At 38.1% G+C, this 22,147-nt stretch overlaps 1 protein-coding gene and 1 non-coding gene across 12 annotated transcripts in view; one reads left to right on the forward strand and one right to left on the reverse strand.

Moving 5' to 3' along the window:
- Jade3 (jade family PHD finger 3) overlaps nucleotides 1–8,339 on the forward strand; it is a 136,352-nt gene extending 128,013 nt beyond the window's left edge. For all 11 annotated transcript variants that reach the window (XM_063245770.1, XM_023561843.2, XM_063245774.1 and 8 more), the window contains 2 exons: nucleotides 603–720; nucleotides 5,341–8,339. In XM_063245770.1, the coding sequence (XP_063101840.1) occupies nucleotides 603–720; nucleotides 5,341–6,248 (1,026 nt within the window). In that variant the 3' untranslated portion in view covers nucleotides 6,249–8,339. The remainder of the gene's footprint in view (nucleotides 1–602; nucleotides 721–5,340) is intronic.
- An 8,455-nt stretch (nucleotides 8,340–16,794) lies between these two features.
- LOC111754757 (small nucleolar RNA SNORA63) lies at nucleotides 16,795–16,926 on the reverse strand. Its single transcript, XR_002789426.1, has one exon. It is a non-coding gene; the product is annotated as a small nucleolar RNA SNORA63 (small nucleolar RNA).
- Between the last annotated feature and the right edge of the window lie 5,221 nt (nucleotides 16,927–22,147).

Consider the following 22,147-nt stretch of genomic DNA (forward strand, 5'->3'; position numbering starts at 1 on the left):
ATTCATTTCATCCTAATATGCTATGCCAAACTATTTTTCTCATCCCTATTTAATAGGTGAGGCACAGAAAGGTTGATTAATTTGTCCAGGTGAAGAATTTGAGAGAGTAAAATCGTTATACTTGTAGCTGTGGAAATGTGGTTAAATTGAAACCGTGAGCAAAAATCCACTTCCAGTTTCCCCAGCTAACTTTTCTTCTGCTGGTCCATCTGCTGCTGCTATCTTTGGAGCAAGCATTGCTATGATTTGTACTGAGGGGCTTAAAGGGAAGGTTGAATTGTTAAACCATCATTCTGTCTTTCCAGCTTGGCTGTGTTCATAAATACCAATTCCATGACACTGCAGGGAGAGTAGATTTCAGAAGACTACTTTGGAGCACTTTGTGCTGCTGATTGATACAGGAACCATGCCCCCATGATCCACTGTGCTGTGTGAATTCCTGTGGAGTGGCTCTCAGTCTGTGACTCTTGAAGGGTCCTATCTTATCTGCTCACATCCACCCATACCTGATCTTAGTCATCTTCATTTTAGCTAAACAATTTTACTTGTCAGGTTTGCTTAACGTGACAAACATCTCTATTTGCTGGGGATTGGGCTTTCAGGTCCGAAATCTGTGCTACATGATAAGCAGGCGAGAGAAGCTGAAACTATCACACAGCAAAATACAGGAACAGATCTTCAATTTGCAGGTCCAGCTTCTTAACCAAGAAATTGCCGCAGGTAATCTTGTGTTAATATCTTTCTAGCAGATACATAAACTGGTTACATCCTATCTTAACAATCTAAACTTTGACTGAAACAGCTTTACAATGTCTTCTGTTAGTTACTTTCTCATCACTGGAACATAATACCCGACACTAACCACTTAAAAGTAGAGGTTTATTTTCGCTCACCATTTGTGGAGGTTTCAGGCCATAGTTGGTTGGTTAGAAGACAGGATAACATGGTAGAAGAGGCTTGCTTGTGGTATGGCAGTCAAGCAGAAAGTGATGAAGGAAGGTGGAAGGGAGATACACCCTTGCAGGCCAGTGATCTCAGTGATCCACCTCCTCTACCAGGCTTTATCTCCCAATATCACGTTTAGCTACAAACTCATCAGTGAACTAATCCACTGATAAGTATCACACACCCATGATCTAGTCACTTCCCAAAAGCCCCACCTATGAGTAGATGAGGCTTTGCAGGAACATCTAACTATAAACCATAACATTCTTTCCTGGCTGCCAAAGACTCATGTACATCATATGCAAAATGCTTTTGGTCCATCTCTAAGAGTTTCCAAAGTCATAACCATTTTAGCATTGCTGAGAAGTTCAAGGCCAAAATATTCTCTTAAGATTTAAAGCAAACTCTTAGCTGTGAGCCCCTGTAAAAATAGTTAAACACTTTCAACACACAAAGGCATTCCCACTCCAAAAGACAGAAATAGAAGTGTAGAAAGGAGTGAGACCAAACCAAAACCCAAATCCAACAGGACAAACATTAAATCCTGTAGTTCTGCCAGGCATGGTGGTACATGCCTATAATCCCATCACCTGGAGGACTGAGGCAAGAGAATCAATGCAGGTTTGAGGCTAGTCTGGACTACATAGTGAGTTCAAGGCCAGCCTAAACTACATAGTGAGATTCTGTCTCAAAAAACACATACATACATACATACATACATACTATAGTCCAGCACCCGGAGCAGTCTGTTAAAGCAAGAGGGCTTGCATGGCCCCACCCCTACAGCACTCTCAGTGGTTATAGCCCTCATAGCCTCTCTTTTGGGCTGGCTTTGCTTACTCCTTATGGCTTTCCTCAGATGTTCCACATTCGTGGCTTTTCTAACATTCTGGGTTCTCCACTGCACTTTTGACTTCACACTTACAGCTTTGCACACTGCCTAGCTTCCCAAGTCTTCTTAAATCTGGGTGGAAACCTTCCTGACCCTAAAACTCTTTCGTTCTTCATCTTCCTAAAATCAGCACCATGTGGATGACGCCAAGGTCTGCCGCCAGCTGGACCAGTAACTGAGTCCTTTTGCGTCTCACTCGTGGTTGCAGAGGCCTCTAAGTACCTGGACTGCTAAGCCCAGTGAACTGAATCCTGGGGAATTAATCCCCATTCCCTAGGCTGCTGCCAGTCTGCAGCATTGGTACCCTGGGAATCTCTTCTCAAAGCACTGTTTCATCTTTGCAATTTTGAGCCCTCAAAAGGTAGAGTATTGCTAGTTCCCCACATTCCCTCAAGATACTATTCTGGGCAGGGGATTTAGCTCAGCGGCATACGTGCCTGCTTTGCAAGCCCACAGTTATGAGTTTGATCCTCGGTACCCAAAAAAAAAAAAAAAAAAAAAGATATTTTTCCTATTGTCCTGTTCCAAAGTACTTGGCTTCTTTTTAATACTAATCTTTTCAGCAACCCAGTTCTCCTTTGTTCCATCTTTGCAGGGTCCACCTTCACCAGAGCTTCCTTTTTGCCAGACTCAAAACTTATTAAACCATTCTACTGGACAGTTTGCTCTTGATTCTTAATGTAGAGCTGGCTAAAAGCTCCCAACAGTCCCCAAGCCACAGCCTGAATGTTTGGCTGACTTGAAATTCCCTTTCCAGGTTAATTAGTCTACTGCCCTTTATCTCAGTTTCCTGAAAAATCTCTGGACATGAGCAAAATGCTGCCAGAAGATAACATACATGGCTTGGAATGCAACTGCCAGTGGACTCCGACTTCCCAAGTGAAGATTCTTGAGCCTGCTCTTTTCCAGCTGTAGTACAGCCAACATTCTGGTCCTCTGAGCTCCAACCAGAATCTCCATCAAACTCCCATAGCTTTCTAGGGCTGCTTCTACAGCTGGCAGCTCCAAACCTTTCCAAACTCCTTCTGTAAGCCAATTCCAAAGACCAAGTGGTCAGATAGCATCATTACAACAATGCCACTTCTCTGATACCAATGTCTGTTCTTACTTTATCATCACTGAGGCATAATACCTGACACTCACAATTTAAATGAGGAGAAGTTTATTTTGGCTCAAAGTTTGTAGATTTCAATCCTGTACTGGCTCCAAGACAGAACAACGTGACAAAAGGACATGGCAAAGGAGAATTGTTTATTGATTAGCAGTTAGAAAGCAAAATGTGATTGAAGTAGGAGGAAGGGTAATTTGCCCTTTCAGCCCTTGACCCCAGGGACCCATCTCTTCCACCAGGTTTTATTCTCCAAAATCATACTTAGCTTTAAACTCATCAGTGAACTAATCCACTGATAATTATCATGCCACCATTATCCAGTCACCTCCCAAAAGCCCCACCTATGAGCAGATGAGGCTTTGGGGAGGACATCTAAATAGAAGCCATAAAAGCTTATTTGCTTCAATACAATTCTGTTACTAAGATGGCCCAGTTTATGGGCCAAGGGACATCTCCCAGTGGCACAAGTGCCTGCCTGGCAAGTACAAGGTCCTGAGGGGTTTTTTTTGGGTTTTTTTTTTTAATCTTTTTTGAGACAGGGTTTCGCTATGCAGTTCAGGCTGGCCTTGAGCTCACTTTGTAGCCCAGACTGGTCTCAAACTCACTGTGATCCTCCCGTCTTAACCTCCTGAGTACTGGGATTACAGGCATGAGCCACCACACCCGGCTCAAGGTCCTGGGTTTAATTCCCACTACAAAAAAATTCCAAGATGGCCCATTTTATTATGAACTCATGACCCAAGCAATCCCAGAGTAGGCTTAGGGTAACTGCAGGTCTAGGGCAGATAGTCTATATCCTAGACAGACATTGGAAGCCATTAATTAGACCCAGAAAGTTATTCTGTAGTTACCACATTCATTTAGAAATTGATAGGATAGAATTGAATTCGTTTCCAGAAAATATTTAATTCCAGGACTACTCATCTTAATAATAATCTATTAAATATTTAGCCAGAATCTAGTTCTTGCATTTTCGTTTAATTGCCAGTATTTGTTGAGCCCCTGCTAAGTGCTAAGAACTGAATTAAAAGATAGAACAGTTAGAAAGATAGACTCACTGCCCACTTGGTGAGAGAGAGGGGTGAGAATAATTATAATTTCCAAAATATGGATGCTTGGCTGGAAATAAGATAATCATGTCCAATGACATGTGTAACTTTACTGTGTCTTATTTAACAAACAAAGGTAGGAAGCAAATCCTGAGCAACTGTCGGCTGTTGACAAGGATGTATGGAATCAGCTCTTATCAAGGGCCAGCCATAGAGCGAGAGAGACATGCAGTAATGAGATTGCAGGTAGACATCAGAGGCTCTGGGATATTTGTGAGTGTCAAGGGCAGTGTGACTGGCAAAACAAGAACCAAAGGAAAGCAGGAAAGAACCCTTGCATGCCAAAGAGATTAGCACAGCCATGTGACTTTTGATTGCGGGAGCTAGGCTCATGGCTTACAAAGTCACATGGCTTACAGCATCAGCAGGAGCAGGCCTGGGAGAGATGAGGGCTGTGGATATTTAACTTGGACCCTTTGGTAATACATGCAGCCCTTTGAGACATCTAAGAGCTGACCTCTCTAATTCTCACTTCTGTAAGTTCATGGTAAAAGGATAATGGGCAAAGGTCAAGTCCATTAGCAAGGAGGAACTGTTTGGTATAGGCAGACCTATTCTAATTAATTATAGGGTGACATAACCAGGCAAATGACTGCTAGTACTCTGCAGGCCAAACCCACAATCAGCCAAGTGTAAGGGTATGTTGTAACTCTCTTCTCCTGGCTTTACCACTATCAAACCTCCTCATACCATTATGGAATGATCATTTGTAGCAAGGAAATTATTGTGTAGTAAGGACAAAACATTGGCAGAAACTACCTACCACTTCTAATGCCAGGTACATATTTTCCCCCACCAATACCTGTAATGTTTCTGTGGGGTTATATTTGACTTGTTTTAGGAAGGCCAGGCAAGAAGGGAGAAAAAGGTCTGAAATGTCTGCTTGAGACAGTATCAGCACTGTACAATACCCATGCATGCACACATACAAACAAGTAGAAAGCACCTCTTCTAAATCACTACTGGTGATATTCTTTTCAGAAATTCAAGAGGCAGAGATGAGGATACAGGAGGCAGCACACTAGTCTTCATGATCTTTTTATAGATCAGGAAAGTGCAGGTGAAGAGGTGTTGCATACTGAGTTTTGCATCTGTAGCAATGTAAGCCCCATACCCTAGTTCACCTGTTCACTTGCTACCTCCATGAGGTATGTGCATATCAAAGACCAGTGCTCCTTGTATGTTTTCTAGGAAGTGTAGGTACATGACTCACTCTGCCGTAATAAGTATGTATGCTATTATTAAAATCAGTTGTTAAAATAAATCTTTCTTTTTGATCTCAGGACAACCTTTGACAAATGCACTAGAAAGCTCATTGTTTTACCCACCACCAAGAATTACCTTAAAGTTAAAAATGCCCAGATCAACCCTGGAAGACTACAGAAACAGCTCCACAGAGGCTGACCACCGACCCTACTCTCCTGACAGCAGCTCCCCTGGTCCTAATAAAAGGAACATGCAGGTGCCTCCGGAGCCTCTAGAAATGAAAGTGAAATCATATCCAAGACATCCACTAGAAAGCAAGAGTAACTGTTTGCCGGCCAGTCTCAGCCATTCTCGGAGTGAAGCAAAGGATTCCAGTCCTACTTGGAGAGCTCCATCTTCGGAGTTCTATCATGGACAGTCACTAGGGAAGCCTCTAGCATTTCAAGCTGCCCTCCATGGACAGTCTTCCATTGGGAATGGGAAAAATCCGCCTAATCCCAAGTTTCCCAAATCCAATGGCCTAGAGAGCAACTGGTCTGGGAATGTCACCCAAAAAGAAAGCTCAAGTGAGATGTTCTGTGACCAGGAGTCCATGCTCAGTTCTCACTTGGCCAGTCAGGGTACTTTTAGAAAATCCCCCATGGAACACTTCAGCAGGTCCTTTAAAGAGGCCACCAACAGATGGGTGAGGACCTCTGAGGACCTTCAATGCTCGAAACCAACTAAGAATATGAGCCCTAAAGAACAGTTCTGGGGTAGGCAGATGCTTAGGCGGTCTGCAGGTAAAGCTTCATATCAGGAAAACGATGGTTATTGCCCAGATTTGGAGTTAAGTGATTCAGAAGCTGAAAGTGATGGGAATAAAGAAAAGTCCAGAGTAAGGAAAGACAGTTCAGATAGGGAAAATCCTTCCCATGATTCTAGAAGGGATTGTCGTGGTAAAAGCAAGACACATCCTCTCTCCCATAGTTCAATGCAAAGGTGATTAGCAACTCCCAAGGACAACCCAACCTTTGCCTTTGTCCCATCTATTGGGGAAAATCCATATATCAAAAGCATTCTAGTATATATGGGGAGAAATTTCAAGGAAAAGAATGAAATTTTCCCTAATAAATTGGCTTACAGTTTTTGAAAAGATTTCAAGTCTAGTTTTTACAAGCACATTAGAATTACAAATTGTCCAGAGGCTGGTTTGTCAAGAGACTATTGGGAACCACTGGACCCAGAGTATTTACTCAGCTTTCTAGTCACAGTAACACATTAATGAGTCTGTGTATTGAGAATCTCTGCATTCATTGTTAATGGATTTGCAAGAGACTATGATTGCCATACACTAAAACTACTTATCTTTTACAGCTACAGCATGTGGCTCCCAGAGGTCCTGTCTGTAGAAAGTTTCTTACACCATGATGTCTTTAAGGGACAGACCAGGAGACAAGCATTCTCAGATACTGTAAAACTCACTACCCTCTTCCTTTGCTCTGCAGAAGGTTGAGTTCTTTTCACAGTATCGTAACTTAATGAGTCAATTCTCCTATTGCTTACAAGTGTCGAGTGCCTGTTCCTAGACCTGTTTGTTGGGGACACAGTCATAACTCACCCAACTAACAAGCATAAAAAGCTAACTTGCGGATAGTGTTTACAAAAGTACTACTTCCAAGGAAAATGCTTTGATTCTCTCTGTTTAGACATTTGTAAGAATCCCAGAGCCTTTTCCAAAGTGAGACCATTGCTGGGATATTTGTACTAGGTCAGGGTTTTGTGTTGTTTTCAAATAAGTTTGACTAAAATAAGTTTGGCTGACAATTTTTGTATACCTGCTTTAATGTTTATAAAATTTTTATTGAGGTATAATTAAAATATAATGAAATGCACAGAGGTTAAGTATTCTTACCTGCTTTAATTTTGAAACAGATTTTTATTGTCAAGCAAAATTTGAAAGCATGTGTTTAGCACATGGATATAATTTAGCTTTGTATCAATATTGAATCTGAGGCTGTTTCCCAAACAAAACAACTGGAGCCATTTTTCAGAAGTTGTTTATATGCTGTTCCCAAACGATCAGCCTTGATTCATTTCTGGAGGAAGAGAATAATTACATTTCAGGGGGAGGGAATAAAACATGTCTGCTTCCCATTTAGGAAAGGGGGAAAAGCTGCAGTTTTTAAAATGTGAAGCAGACTATATAATTCTCAGCTCTCTTCTTCCTAGCCTTAAATTAATATTCTCTTTCTTCTAGTTTGGGAAAGTGTAGTGGAAATTTTGATACAAAAAAATACCATTTCCAATTTGTGAAGTTTCTTACTGGAGAAACAGTCCAGTTGTAGAGTGCTGGTCAGTGGAGGCTGAGGCCCTCTGTACGTTCATAGAGAAGAAAGACTCAGCAGTTTTCTTCTCCCATGCTTTTGTTCTTATAGCCTTGTTAACGAGTTCTTTGGGTTTTGTTTCTCATTTTCTGAAAACTTATGTATTTTGCCTCTCCATTGGCTCTATCTTCAAAACGTTTCTTTCTTTTGTGCCTATATACATGTGAACCTGACATAACATTATGTGCTAGGTATCCTGTGTTTTATTTGAATGAAAAAATGAAGAAGAGAATGTCCTGAATTCATGTACTAGACTTCTTTAATTTCTCTTTGTGTTTAATTTGACACTCATGGTAATGAGTGATAATAGAGCTGTGTTGTAAACTCATGTTATAGGCCAATGCAGTAGCCTGTGTCCTTTCATGCCTTTCAAATCTGAATGAGTGAGAGCAAAGGAAAATATCAAAACAGTACTTCAGCCAAATTCCATATGTAATGCCATTGGGGAAAGAATGGACTAAAATATCATCCCAGTCAGGGAACTATAATGGTAATGTTTTACAGGATTTTCCTAGTTAAATGAGAGAGTTATACTTTCCATTGCCCCAAAAATGCATTTGTTACATTTTGTTGTATTACCTCTTAACTTTGTTTCTTAATATTTTTCATTTTGTCTTATATAGTCCAATTTTCCAAGATAAACACAATCTTTTTCAAATGTCATCTTTTTACCAATACTTTTTCATTAAATTATGAAAACTGCTAACTACTATCAGTGTGGTAATTTTTTATTTTGATCTTTAAAAATCTTACATTTGTTCATTTTATATTTAAAAAAATCACATTCACTAAACAAAACAAATGGATTGTGGAGGAAGAAGAAAGAAGAGAAACTGAATGTTTAGAAGTACAGATTCATGATTCATACCAATATTAGGGGCCAAAGAGAACTCAGGACATTTGGGCTTTACCCAGAAACCATGATTTCATCAGCCTGGAAAGATAAAGACCTCATAATCATCATTAAAAATCACCAAGGGAAAAAATCCTGACTAAAGGTACAAAGTTCAGATGGCTTAGTACATTGGGCATCACTTAAGTGCATAATTTTTACAGTATTCATTATAGGGGACCTGTGAGTATAATAATGTCATAGGAGTTATGTGGTATAGTGGAAGGGCTTTGAGGGCATCATAAGCATTCTAATATTTGAGAAATGTATGTGCCAAAGGTCATTGGGTAAATCAGTAATGAAGATAGGCAAAAAAAAGGTGAGGCATGTGTTCTTTCTCATGCTCACTGGCTTGCTCTCTCTCCGCCACTCCCTCTCCCTCCCTGTCCCCTTTCTCCTCCCCTTCACCCCTCTTTCCTTTCCCTTATTTGTTAAAAAAATGACTGAATTTTTTCCTAGTAAAATGCCCTGGAGAACTGAAACTACAGATATATCCTGTTATAGCTATTGTTTATACTAATGTGTACATTTCCAGTACGATATTACCTTTTGTCCTTGTGTTAAAGAAACATTTAAATTTAGATAATAAACCAGAGGATGCGCAGTCCAGGATTTTTGCCCCTCCAGGACTTTAAAATCCCCAAGATGCTTCCTAGCATTATTATTTCATGCCAGTGGCGGAACTCAGCTTCATGCATGCTAGGCATGTGATCTACTACTAAGCTCCACCCACAGTCCCTTATTTGTAAGAACTGAGGGAAAATACATGATAGAACGAGAAGCTTACTTACCATTGTGTAACTTTCATGTGCTATTTTCAAGAAATTATTTTACAATAACTTTTATTAAATTTTTAGAATCTTAACAATTTTCAAGTTTTGTGGAAAGTAGCAACTGTATATTAATTTTTAAAATAACATTTAATAAAAGACCTACCCTGAGGCTATTTCTGTGCAAGGAACTTTGTTAACACTCTGGCACTGTAAAAGGAGACTTCAGTGAGTTCAGTTGATTTTACCTCATGGATTGGAACAGATTTCCTGGCCTGAAGATGTGAGGATAGTTGTCCTTGAAATAAATCAGAGATAGAGAGGCTTTAGTCTCAGGTTCATGTCCCTATTTCTGTCCCGTCACTGATTAGTTATTTTACCTCACATTCTCTTAAGTATATCAATCATCTTGATAAACTCTCAGAGCATTCATCATTTTTTCATCTTTTAGGGCTGGTTGGTCTATTAAGCATTCCATCCTGAAGGCCTGACCACCCCAAACTCTTAAGTCCCCTCCCTTCTCCTCCCTTCCATGCCTTTCTCCGTTTTATCTCCCAAGTAATTGGGATTATAGGTGTGCACCACCATTGGTAAATGGGTAGCAGGTTGTAAACCAACTGGAAAGGTGAAACTGAACTCTTTTGGAGTTTGAAGAGCATTTGTGGGACTACCTTTTCCTCAACCTTGCTCTTTGAAGTACTGCCATGGTGTAATGAAACTGCTTCATAAAGCACTTGTGGAAATGATGGCCTCCTTATTTTAGTTATTTATTACATAATAAATTTCATTCAAAAATTGCTGAAATTTGGAAAGTTAGAAGTGCATTGAATTGATCACTTCAGACTCAACACTTTCAACTGGACAGTACTACTTTAGTTCTTTCAACTGCTTAGCAGAAAAAAAATACTAAATATTTAATTTCTACTTCAGATAAGCCTGGCATATGTACCAGGATCCTGGTATCAGATTTCTCTTTTCTGTGTGTTTGTGATACTGAGGTTGAACCCAGGGAGTGCTGAGCTACAAATCTAGCCCATTTTTTATTTATTTTGAGACAGATTCTCACTAAAATTGCCCAGCCTCCCAAGTAATTGGGATTATGGGTGTGCATCACCATGCCTGACAAGACTTTTCACCCTAACTTTTCCTTTTGCTGAAACAGGAACTCAGGGCCAGGAATATAGCTCAGGCATAAGCACCTGACTGACAAACTACAAGGTCCTGAATTTGATTCCTGGTACCAGAAAAAGGATTTCCTATAAGACAGGAATTAAGGTTATATTCTTCCCCTTTCCCCAAGCTCTGCAAACAGAAATGGCAATGGAGGTAAAAATCAATTAGTTATTTTACCTCACGTTCTCTAAATATATCAATCATCTTGATAAACTCTGCGATCACAAGACTGTGGCTGTGTCAGTACTTTAGCCATTCTGTCTTCTCAGTCGTACTTGCTGACAGAATAACAATGGAATATCAGTGAACATAGTCAAACAGAGCTACCTACATCTCTGGGCCAGAATTTGTACCAATGTCTTGTCCTCCCTCTTTCAAAGATGGACTAAGAATTATATGAGCAAAAACCAGGCTAAAGGCGGGTTTATGACAGCTATTTAAGTCCCTGATGGTACACAAACAAGACCAAAATCCTAAGACAAACCAGGAAACACTTGGGACCAGCCAAACCTTCAAATAAAAAAGCAGGATTCATGGAGCCCTTGCTCTGTGTCTAGCCCTTTGCTAAGATTTGGTTCTATTAAAAACTATGAAGATGACATTATTAGCTTCATTTGACACATGTGAAAACAGATTTGACCTCAGGAGACTAAGGCAGGAGGATTGCGGACATGATTGAGGCCAGCCTGAACTATATAAACAGACCTTGTCTCAAATGTAAAGAAGGATAAACTTGAGACATTTATAGGTGAATGGTTGCAACTAAAGACCATACTCATAAGTGAAATACATTGGACTCACATGTGTAAACATATTGTCTCCCTGGTGTGAGAAACTGAAAGAACTAATAAGGTCTAAAATGCACAATAGATACTGTGAATGGGAATAAATGTTCAAAAGAAAAAGGAAATAGGATAGGGAAAGAGGAAAGGAAGGAAGGGAAAAGGAAAAAAAAACACAAGATCGTTGTACTGCTATTTTCTCTTAGCTCATTAAAAAGAAAGGTTTGTGCTAACTTGGAGAAATTTTCATGCCCATATCTTGTATTCTGATTAACTACTTTAAAGATAGCAATACTCAATGTATTAACTATTGTTATTATCCTATTTGTTATGAAATCTTGTTTTACTTTTTTCCATTAAAATAAAATAGGCTAAGAATGTATCTCAGTGACAGAGTGCTTGCTTAACATTGATGAATGAGAACTTGAGTACAATTCTCAACATTGGAAGTAGGCACAGAAGATATGCACCATTTTCTAAACCTTAAACAGATTTTAACAAATTTTCAAAACCAAGCCAAATGAACAACTGCATCCATCAGAAGTAATAAAAGGCAGGGAATGCCATGTTCCTAGGTCTTTTGAAGAGAAAGTATCCCTGCTAAACACGTTGATGTTAACCCACTGTCAATGATCTTGGACTTTTGTTCTACTTAACTATGTGAGAATAATTTTCTATTGTTTTAAGTAAATTTTACTTATTTTTCAAATCCATTTTATTTCAAGGATAAAAATTAAAAAAATCTACAACAAAATTTCAAAACGTGTCAATCAGGAGTGCATGCATTGTACGTTGTCATCTCCAAATCATTTACCCAGAGCACTACACATCTGCACTCAATTGTCCAAACAATACCAGCACAAATCTTTCTGTTCAGTGAACTCTGACAAATCAGTAGTATAACTGTCTTAAATATCTTTTAATATACATGCATATATGCATGTTTTTTCTTTCACCTCACATTAATGAAAGAATATAATATTTACACATGTGTCTTATTTATTTCACTAATGAGTATGTGCTCAAGGTGCATCCAATTACCTATAAAAGTATCGAGTTTATCCCTCTTCATGGCTGAGTTTATCCCTCTTTTTCAACAACTCCATTGTTGAAAAACGACATCTTTCTTATCCATTCCTCAGTCAATAGGCATTTAGGTTGTTTCTAAGATCTAGCTATTACAAACTGTGCTGCTATAAACATGGGTGCACATATATTGCTGTAGTATTATGTTTTTCTTTTGTAAGACACGAGAAAGTGAATAGCTGGGTTAAATGGGACCTCTAGTCCTAGTTTTTATTTTTATTTTTTTTGTATTTTTACTGGTACCAGGGATCAAACACACGACCACACGCTTGCAAGGCAGGCACTTATGCCACTGAGTTAAATCCCTGGTTTTTAAAGGAATCTCCACACTGATTTCCACAGTGGTTGCACCAGCCTACAGTCCCACCACCAGTGTAAAAGAGTTCCTTTTTCCCCACAGCCCCTACATAATTTGTTACTACTGAATTTCTAGGTGGTAGCCATTCTTTCAGGGGTGAGGTGGAATCTTAGTATTGATTTAATTTGCATCTCTCAAATTACCAGTGATGTTGACCATTTTTTCACATATTCATTTGCTGTTTGTATTTCTTCCTCTGAGAACTGTGTATTCACCTCAGATGCCCATTTTTGGATTGGGTCTTTAAATCTGAGAGGACTGATTTTTTTTTTTAGTTCTTGATATGTTCTCCATAGTAATCCTTCATTTGAGGAACAGCTGGCAAAAATTTTCTCCCACGTTGTGGGTTGTCTGTTCACTCTGTTGGTGGTTTATCTTGCTGTGAAAAAGATTTTCAGTAGGATGAGATTCCAGTTGTTGATTATTTGTGACACTTCCTGTGCAATCTGAGTTTTGTTCAAAGTCTTTCCTACACCAATGTCTTCAACAGTTTTACCTACTCAATTGTCCAGCAGATTTAATATTTTTGTTTTAATATTAACAACTTTGATCCATTCTGATTTTATCTTTGTGCATGGTGAAAGATACAGGTCCAGTTTTAATCATCATCGGCATGTGTAGAGTCAGTCTTTCCAGCACCGTTTATGAAAGAGCTTATATTTCTTCCACTGAATGTGTTGAACATCTTTGTCAAAGAGAAGAAGGCTTAGCGTGTCTGGAGTTGTTTCTGCATCTTCTAATCTGTTCCATTTATCCTCGGGTCTTGTTTGTTTGTTTTGCTTTGGGCCAGTACCACACTGTTTTTATCACAGTAGATTTATAGTATAATTTCAAATCTGAGATTGTGATGTCCCCTGTCTTCTCTTTGTTGCACAGGATTGCGTTTGCTATTCTAGGTCTCTTCTGGTTCCAAATGAATTTTCAGATTGTTTTCTATAACCCTGTGAGGTATACTATTGGAATTTTGATTGGGATTGCATTGAATCTGTATGACAGTGTTGAAAGGATGGCTTTTTTCATTATATGCTTCTTCCTACACAAGAGCAAGAGATATCCCTCCATTTTCTAATATCCTCTTCAATTTCCTTTTTCAGATCACTGCAGTTTTTAAGATAGAGATCATTTACCTCCTTTGTTAGATTGACTCCTAGGTAGTTCATTTTTTTGGATGCTATTGTAAAAGGTATTATTTCCCTGATTCCTCTCTCAGTGAATTTGTTGCTCATATACAAGAAGGCTATTGAGTTTTGAGCATTGACTTTGTAGCCAGCTACATTACTGAATTTGCTTATTAAATCTAAAAGTCTTTTGGTGGAGTTTTGGGGTCTTCTAAGTGGAAGACTGCAATCATGTCATCTGCAAATAATGATTTAATGTCTTCCTTTCCTATCTTTATTCCTTTTACTTCTTTTTCTTGTCTAACTGTTCTAGCTAAAGTTTCCAGGACTATTATTGAATAAGGGTGGAGACAGTGGACATCTTTGTCTTCTTCCTGATTTTAGGGTGAAAGCTTTTAATTGTTGTCCATTTAGTATGATGTTGGCTGTTGGTTTGTCGTAGACGGCTTTTATCAGGTTAAGATAAAGGCCATCTATTCCAATTTTTTTCATGAATGGGTGCTGGCCTTTGTCAGAAGGTTTTTCTGCATCTATTGAGATGCACATATGAGTTTTGACCTTGACTCTGTTAATATGGTGTATTACACTTACGGATTTATGTATGTTGAACCATCCCTACATCCCTGGGATGAATTCCACTTGATCATAGTAATCATAGTGATCTTTGTGACAATTGGCTGCAGTCTGTTTGCCAGTATCTTACTGAGGACTTTTTGCATCAGTGTTCATTAGGGAGATTGGCCTGTAATTCTCTTTCTTAGTTGGTTCCTTCTCTGTTTTTGGTATCAGGGTAATGCTTGCTTTCAGGAATGATTTTGGAAGTATTACTTCCCGCTCAATTTCATTAAAGAGTTTGAGAAGAAGTAATGGTGTTAGGTCTTCTCTAAATTTCTTGTAGAATTCAGCAGTGAATCTGTCAGGTTCTGGGCTTTTCTCTGTTGCTAAGTTTTTAATTACATCTTTGATTTCATGTGTTGATACTGGGTTATTTAGAAATTTTATATCTTCTTTTTTTTTAATTTTTTTTAAATTTTATTTAAGGAGAAAAGAAAAAAAAGCAGAGAAAATGTACAAGTTATACAGATTTGCAGAAAAAAAATGAACAGTAGGAAATCACTAGTTAATGGATTATATATTGTCATCTTAGAAATAATTGTTCAAGTCACAAAATTAAAGCTTGTAAAGTGGACATTCCATCAATGATACTGCAAACAGAAATTTTATATCTTCTTGATTCAGCTTAGGTAATTCATATGTGTCCAGGAATCTGTCCATTTCTTCTGTATTTTCTATCTTAATAGAATACAAGTTTTCAAACTGGGTATAGATGCTTTTCAGGATTTCTGCAGTCTGCTGTGATTTCACCCTTTACACTCCTAATTGCATGGATTTGAGTCTTTTCTTTCCTTTTTTGATATAGTTGGCTAAGGTTTTGCCAATTTTATTTCATTTTCAAAATTTGATACACTGATTTTTTTGTGTTGCTTTTTAGTCTCCTGTGTGTTAGTTTCTGCTCTGATGTTTGTAATTTCCTCTCTTGTATGAGCTTTTAGTTTAGCTGCTTGTCTTTCGCTAGAAGTTTGAGGTTGAACATTAAGTTGTTTATATGTGCTTGCTCTGTTTTCCTGATATGGGTATTTACTGCTATAAATTTCCCTCTTGTGACTACTTTCATTGTGTCCCACAAGTTCTGGTATGTTGTAATTATTATTCAACTGTGAGAACTGTCTAATTTCCTCTTCCATCTGTGGCCACTGGTTGTTCAGTAGGGTGTTACTTAATTTCCATATGTTCATGAAATTCTCATAGTTTCATTTGGTATGAATTTCCAGTTCCATTGCACTGTGGTCTGATAGTATGCATGGGATAATTTCAATTCCTTGGCATTTACTTAAGTGTGTTAAGTGAGCCAGTATATGGTCTATTTTGGAGATTATCCCATGTGCAGCTGAGAAGAATGTGTATTCTGATGTAGTGGGTTGGGACACTCCATAGACAGTTATTAGGTCCATTTTTTTCAAAAGACTGATTTAGTTCTAATATTTTAGTATTGATTTTTTTGTCTAGTTGATCTGTCTTGTTGTGACAGTTGAGTATTGAGGTCTCTCAATACAATTGTATTAGGCTTATTTGATTTTTCATGTCTGTTAGTAATTGCTTGATATAGATGGGAGCACTGGTATTTGTTGTATATATAGTTATGATTATTATCTCTTCCTCTTGAATTGTGCCCTTTATGAGAATGTAGTGACCTTCTTTCTATCTCTTAGTCAGTCTTGGCTTGAAAATCAGCTTTTCTTCAAATCTAATAGCTACCCTTGTTTTTTTCTGGGTTCCTGTCACACAGAGTATTGTTTTCCATCCTTTGACTTTCAGTCTGTGAATTTCCTTTTGAATTAAGTGTGTTTCTTGTATGCAGCATGTTGTTGGATCTTGCTTCTTGATCCATTCTGCTAATCTGTGTCTCCTGACTAGTGAAATGAAACCATTAACATTGATGGTTATATCTGATATGTATTGACTCATTCTGGTCATGTTATTTTCCTGTTGTTGTCACCCTCACCCTGTCCCCCAATCGTTTCTCTTTCCTGGTTTATTACTTCTGTTGTGGTTCATGGATCTGTAGTTCTTATTTTTTCTTTCTAGAATATCCTTCAGAAAACTTTAGAGTGCTATTTTGGTGATCATAAGTTTTCTCAGATGATCTGTGTCATGGAAGTATCTTTCTTCTGCACCAACTTTGAAAGATAATTTTGCAAGATACATCAATCTGGGTTGGAAGTTGTTTTCCTTTAGAACTTGGAGCACTTCCTCCAAGCTCTTCTTGACTTAGGAGTTTGTGCTGGGAAATCAGCTGTGATTCTGATTGGCTTTCCTTTATAGGTAATTGGTTTCTTTCCTCTAACAGCTTTTAAGATTCTATTCTTGTGTTGAATTTCTGGAATCTTGACTATGATATGCCACGCTGTAGATTTTCTTTTTCACCATGTGTGAGACCACGCATCCCTGGCTGCTACACAGGCATGGCAGACAGGTATAGTTAAGAAACATCTTTGCTTTGAACAGGAGGAATGAAAGCACAGCACTTTACAGCCATGTTGTAGTCTGAATCCTGCTCGGGCTGTAGATTTTTTAAGACCATTGCTAGTTGGAGTTCTCTATGCCTCATTTATCTGCATGTCAAATTCTTTTTCTCTACCAAGAAAGTTTTCTGTCGTGATGTCTGTGAACATTTTTTAATGTAATATGTGGTATCTCCTACTTGTTCATGACTCCAGTAAATTTTATATTATTCTTCTTTGTCTCATCTAGCAGCTGCTGGATTACTTTCTTGTTGTCCCTTGCTATTTATGAGAAGTCTTTCTTTTCCTGGTCGCTAATGGCAAGCCTGTCTTCAGTCCCCTGAGATCCTGTCCTCACATTGGCCTAATCTGCTTCAAATATATTCAGTGGAGTTTTTATTCTCCTAGATATCTGCTTGAATCTGCTTTATGGATTCCATTTCCTTCCTATGCTACACTTCTATAGTTGCTAAACCTCATCTGTCTTGTTTTGTTTTGTGGTATTTTGTTTTGTTTTTTTTCTGTGTCTGCTCTGACATTGCTAAGCAAGGTGTGTATTTTGGTAATCTCTGTAGTTATCTAGGAGATCATTTCTAATTTAGGTTTTTTCCAGAGCCTCATTCAATTGCTTTGTTTCTACTTCAGAGAGACCTAGTGAGGGGCTTTTTAGATTGTCCAACCTCATTGCCCCTGGATTTGCCTTTGGTTAACTGGATGTCTGAGGTTGCATTTTGCTTAAGTGTCTTCTCATTTTATTTTCTCTCCTTTTCTTAGTTTAATTCCTGGAGTGACGCTTGTAAGTTGCCTGTGGTACATTGCTTTTTTGGTAGTAGTTAGGACTCTTATGTGATGATTACTTTTCTGAGGTATCTTCCAGGTATAGCTGGGTTGTGGGTTTTGAGTCTGTTGGAAGATCTTAACTCTTCAGTATGTTGGAGATGAGAAGTTGTTGCTTGTTTGGCCCAGTCCTATGTTGTTTGGTACTGTGCCACTGTATTTTCTATGATCCTTAGTTAATCTAAGTCTTGGATTTTCAGGACCAACAGCTGTTTAGAACAGTTATATCAATTTTGGCTATACTGGTACCAATAGCATCAAATAGCCTAGAAAGCAACAAACTGAGCTAACCCTTAATGTGCAACTTTTAACTGTATGAACTAGATTTATGATTACATAACATAATATAAAACAAGCAAGATAATTATATGTAATGTGTCAATTTTGCCCTTGGGGTTAAAACTTAAAATGGATTAAGGAGAAAGTAGCGAAGTGGAAGAGACAGAGATTACAAGTAATATTGGAGGACAAAGGAGGATCCTGCCAACTTGGAGAAACTGGTGCAGGAGACTGAGGGATAAGAGAGATGGAGAGATAAAAGGAAGAACAGAACAGAACAGAACCACACGCACAAAGAGGTTAGGAACCACTTTAACACTCATAAAAAATGTAGAAGACAAAGAAGAGAAACAAACTTTTAAAAATGAAAAAGGAAAAGAAAAAGAAATAGTGCATTTCCAGGATCCTCTCTCATTTCACTACCTGAAACCTGACAGCCTGTAGAGACAGAGTCCCGAATCTTGCCACTCTATCCCCGTAAGCCAGCATTTGCTTTATGGCAGAGTAAATATACCCTCAGCAGACCTGCCCTGAGACCAGACTTATTGGCCTTGCCACAGTCTTAAGCTTTTTTCCATGGGAGGTGCCCAGCTAGGAGCCACTAGAGGAAGTCAGCAGCCAGATGTTCGGGTTTATCCGGCCCATCTCCAAAATGGCTCCTGGCTAATCTCCCTCTCCCCATAGGAGGACTAAGTGCTCTGTACTCACCTCCAGCCAGTGCAGTCCTCCATGTGCGTTGCTGTTCTCCACTGCTACATCTCCCTGCAGAGGCTTCTGGAGTTACCAGCTGTCACCATCACCATGTCTGTGAATCCCCAGGTTCAAATAGCTGTCTTTGCGAAAGTGGCACTGGCTACTGCCTTCTTGTTCCTTGAAGTTTTTCTTTTTACTCTCTCTGTGGACTTCAATTCCCCCTTCAGATTCTTCCTGAGTCCATGGGATTGACCCCCTTGCTTCCTTTTTGTTCTCACAATGTTATATCCCAGCATCTTGATGGTGACCTTCAGAGAGGCTGTTTTCTCTGCTGTTTACTACTCTACCCTAAGTAAACATTTAAAAGGATTCAAGTCAAATAATATATTCTTTCACCACCATGGAATTAAATTAATCAATAGCTGGAAAATAACACATTTCTGAATAACACAAGTCAAAGAAGAACTCAGAAACACTATAGCAAATAGTCTGAATGGAATGGAAAAATGCTTTGGTGGGGGGACTAGGGTGAAAGCCATGCCCCTTACAAGGTGGGGACCTTGTAAGCCAGCCAGCATCCCCAACACCCAAGCCCTGCAAGCAATAGACTGATTTGGAGTAACCTGGAGATGATGACAACTGAAATAAAGAAACAACCTAAAGTTTCTATTGGTTGATTGACTGCAGGCCTAAATCCAGTGGTCTGAGCACCTATTTAGAAGATGCAATATGCAATAGAATAACTATGGTACATTCCCTACTGTCTTACTTTTGAAATATAGTATCAGGTTCTCTTATTTCATTTTATTCTGTTTTATTCCCTTTAAAATAACATTTAAAAACATAAGTGTTAAGTAAGTATGAGAAGCAAAATTTAAAATACAGAGATAAATTAAGAACTAGAGAAAATCATTGAAACCAAAAGCTGGTTCTTTAAGAAAATAAAAAATAAATAAGTTTCTAGTGAGTCTGACCACCCCCCAAAGACAAAAATCAAATTACCCTTATCGTAAGTGAAAGAGATGATACTAAAATGGAGTCTACAGATATTAAGATATAATGGAATAGCATGAGCAACATTATGCTAATAAATTGAACAAGAAAAACAAAATGGTTGAATGCCTTTAAAACTCACACCACCAAGGCATATTTAAGAAGAATGAATTGTTTACAATTAAATAAATTTTTAAATAAATTTAATTTGCAGTTAAATACACTTTTATGAAGAGAACTCCAATCCCAGACAACTTCACCTATAAATTCTTACAAACCTTTAAAAGAAAAATACTACTGCTACACAAATTCCTACCAAGAAATGGAGTGGAAACGAGATATCAACCAATAACAAATGCCCGAGGGGCTGTGGGGAAAAAGGAATTCTCCACTGTTGGTAGGAGTGTAGACTGGGGCAACCACTAGAGAAATCAGTATGGAGATTCCTAAAAAAAACTAGGGCTACCATTGCCATTCAATCCAGATATTCCCCTTCTGGGTATCTTCCCAAAAGAATTAGAAACATCATACCACGGCAATATATGTGTACCCATGTTTATAACAGCACAATTTGTAATAGCCAGATCTTGGAAATGACCTAAACATGCATTGACTAAAGAATGAATAAAAAAGATGTATTTTTCTACAATGGAGTACTACTTAGCCATAAAGAAGAATAAACTGGAGACTTTTATAGGTAAATGGATGCAACTTGGGACCATACTCATAGTGAAATAAATCAGACACATGTAAACATAGTATTGTCTCACTGGTGTGAGAAGCTGTAACAGCATTATATATGTGTGTATGTATATTAGTTAAGATTTTTTAAAAATTAATGTAGAAAAAACCCTTTCCTCTTTTGAGTTGTGGATAGCTAGCATTTTGTCTTTAAAAAAAAAGAAAAGAAATAGATTGGAGAGAAGAGTTCTCAGCTCATTCTGTGAAGCCAGCATTATCCTGGTACCAAAACCAGACAAACACAGAAGAAAACTACAGACCAATATCCTTCATAAAATATATATGCCAGTAGGGCTGGGGATATAGCTAAGCAGCACAAGCACCTGCCTGGCAAGCACAAGGTCAGGAATTTGATTTCCAGTACAAAAAAAATTATATATATATATATATATATATATATATATATATATAACCCGTGTCTCAAAATATAAAAAATCTGGGAATGTAGCTCAGTAGTAGGACTAACACAAGGAACTGGGTTCAATGCCTAGTATCAAAAAAAAATCCAATATAAACTGTCCAAAGGATATAAAAATAAGAAAGAAAAATTGCGTTTCTTTTTGTGGACTTTAAAAAGTATCATTACATTAAAAAGATGCATTTTTATGCAATGGAGTATATTCAGTTATAAAGATTGCATCAAGTCCTTTATAAGTAAATGGACACAACTTGAGACCATACTCATAAGTGAAATAAATCAAACACACATGTGTAAATACCGTATAGTCACTGTAGTGTAAGAAACTGAAAGAGCAAATACGATCCAAAATCTATAATAAATATTTGTAAGGATAAGAAACTATTTAAAGGGGAAAAAGGATTGGGATAGGGGAAAGGAGGAAAGAAGGAAGAGAAAAGGACAAAGACATAAATTTGTGTGTATATATATGTAAGATAGCTAAGATTACTATACTAATTGAATTAGTTCTTGGAATAGAACAGTTAATACTCATGATTAGATCAATTCTACATGTCTGTATCTGGTAATATAAGCAACCCTTTTGAAGCTAATATACAGTATTACAACCATTGTTACATTCCTATCATCTTGTTTTGAAAACCTACACTGTTACTGTTTTGGATTTATAGTGTTTCTCTCTTTTGCTTGGTGTGTTTTCTGTGTCTCTTAAAAAATCACAAAAAAAAGTATCATTACATAAAAATAGCTTTACTTATAGTTATGAGAAGAAAGAACGTAATTACAAGAAAAAGAAGAGCTTTTTGATATGAAGGAAATATTTTGCATTTACTTACTATTTAAAAATAGCAAGTAAAAAAATCATCAAGAGCTTGGGATAAAGCTCAGCAACACAGTGCCTGCCTGACAAGCGCAAGGTCCTGAGTTCAATTCCCAGTTCAGTACCCAGTATCATCAAAGACTTCCAGGAAGATTACTAAGTAGTGAGCAGCAGAAAAAGAACCTCTCTGAGATTTAGTGTCCAGACGGCAGAATATAGCAACCTGAGAAGAAGGAGGGAGGTGGGTCCCCAGGACCCAGTAATGATCTGAAGCAAAAATTGAAGCCCACGAGGAAAATAAAGAGAAACTTCAATGAAAAAGAGGTGGCAGGCTATGCGTTTTGTCCAAGCCAGGACTCATTGCAGGGGAGTGGCAGCTCCAACCTGCAGTCAACACACTGACTACTGGCTACCTCAGAGGCTGCTACAGAGAAACATACCAGAGGAATGGAGCAGTGAATACAGCAGACTGCAGTGGCTGGTGAGTTATTCGGGT

The sequence above is a fragment of the Cavia porcellus genome, unplaced genomic scaffold (genome assembly GCF_034190915.1).
Source record: "Cavia porcellus strain 051 isolate PalLab524CR breed Dunkin Hartley unplaced genomic scaffold, mCavPor4.1 scaffold_3, whole genome shotgun sequence".
In the NCBI taxonomy this organism is placed as follows: domain Eukaryota; kingdom Metazoa; phylum Chordata; class Mammalia; order Rodentia; family Caviidae; genus Cavia; species Cavia porcellus.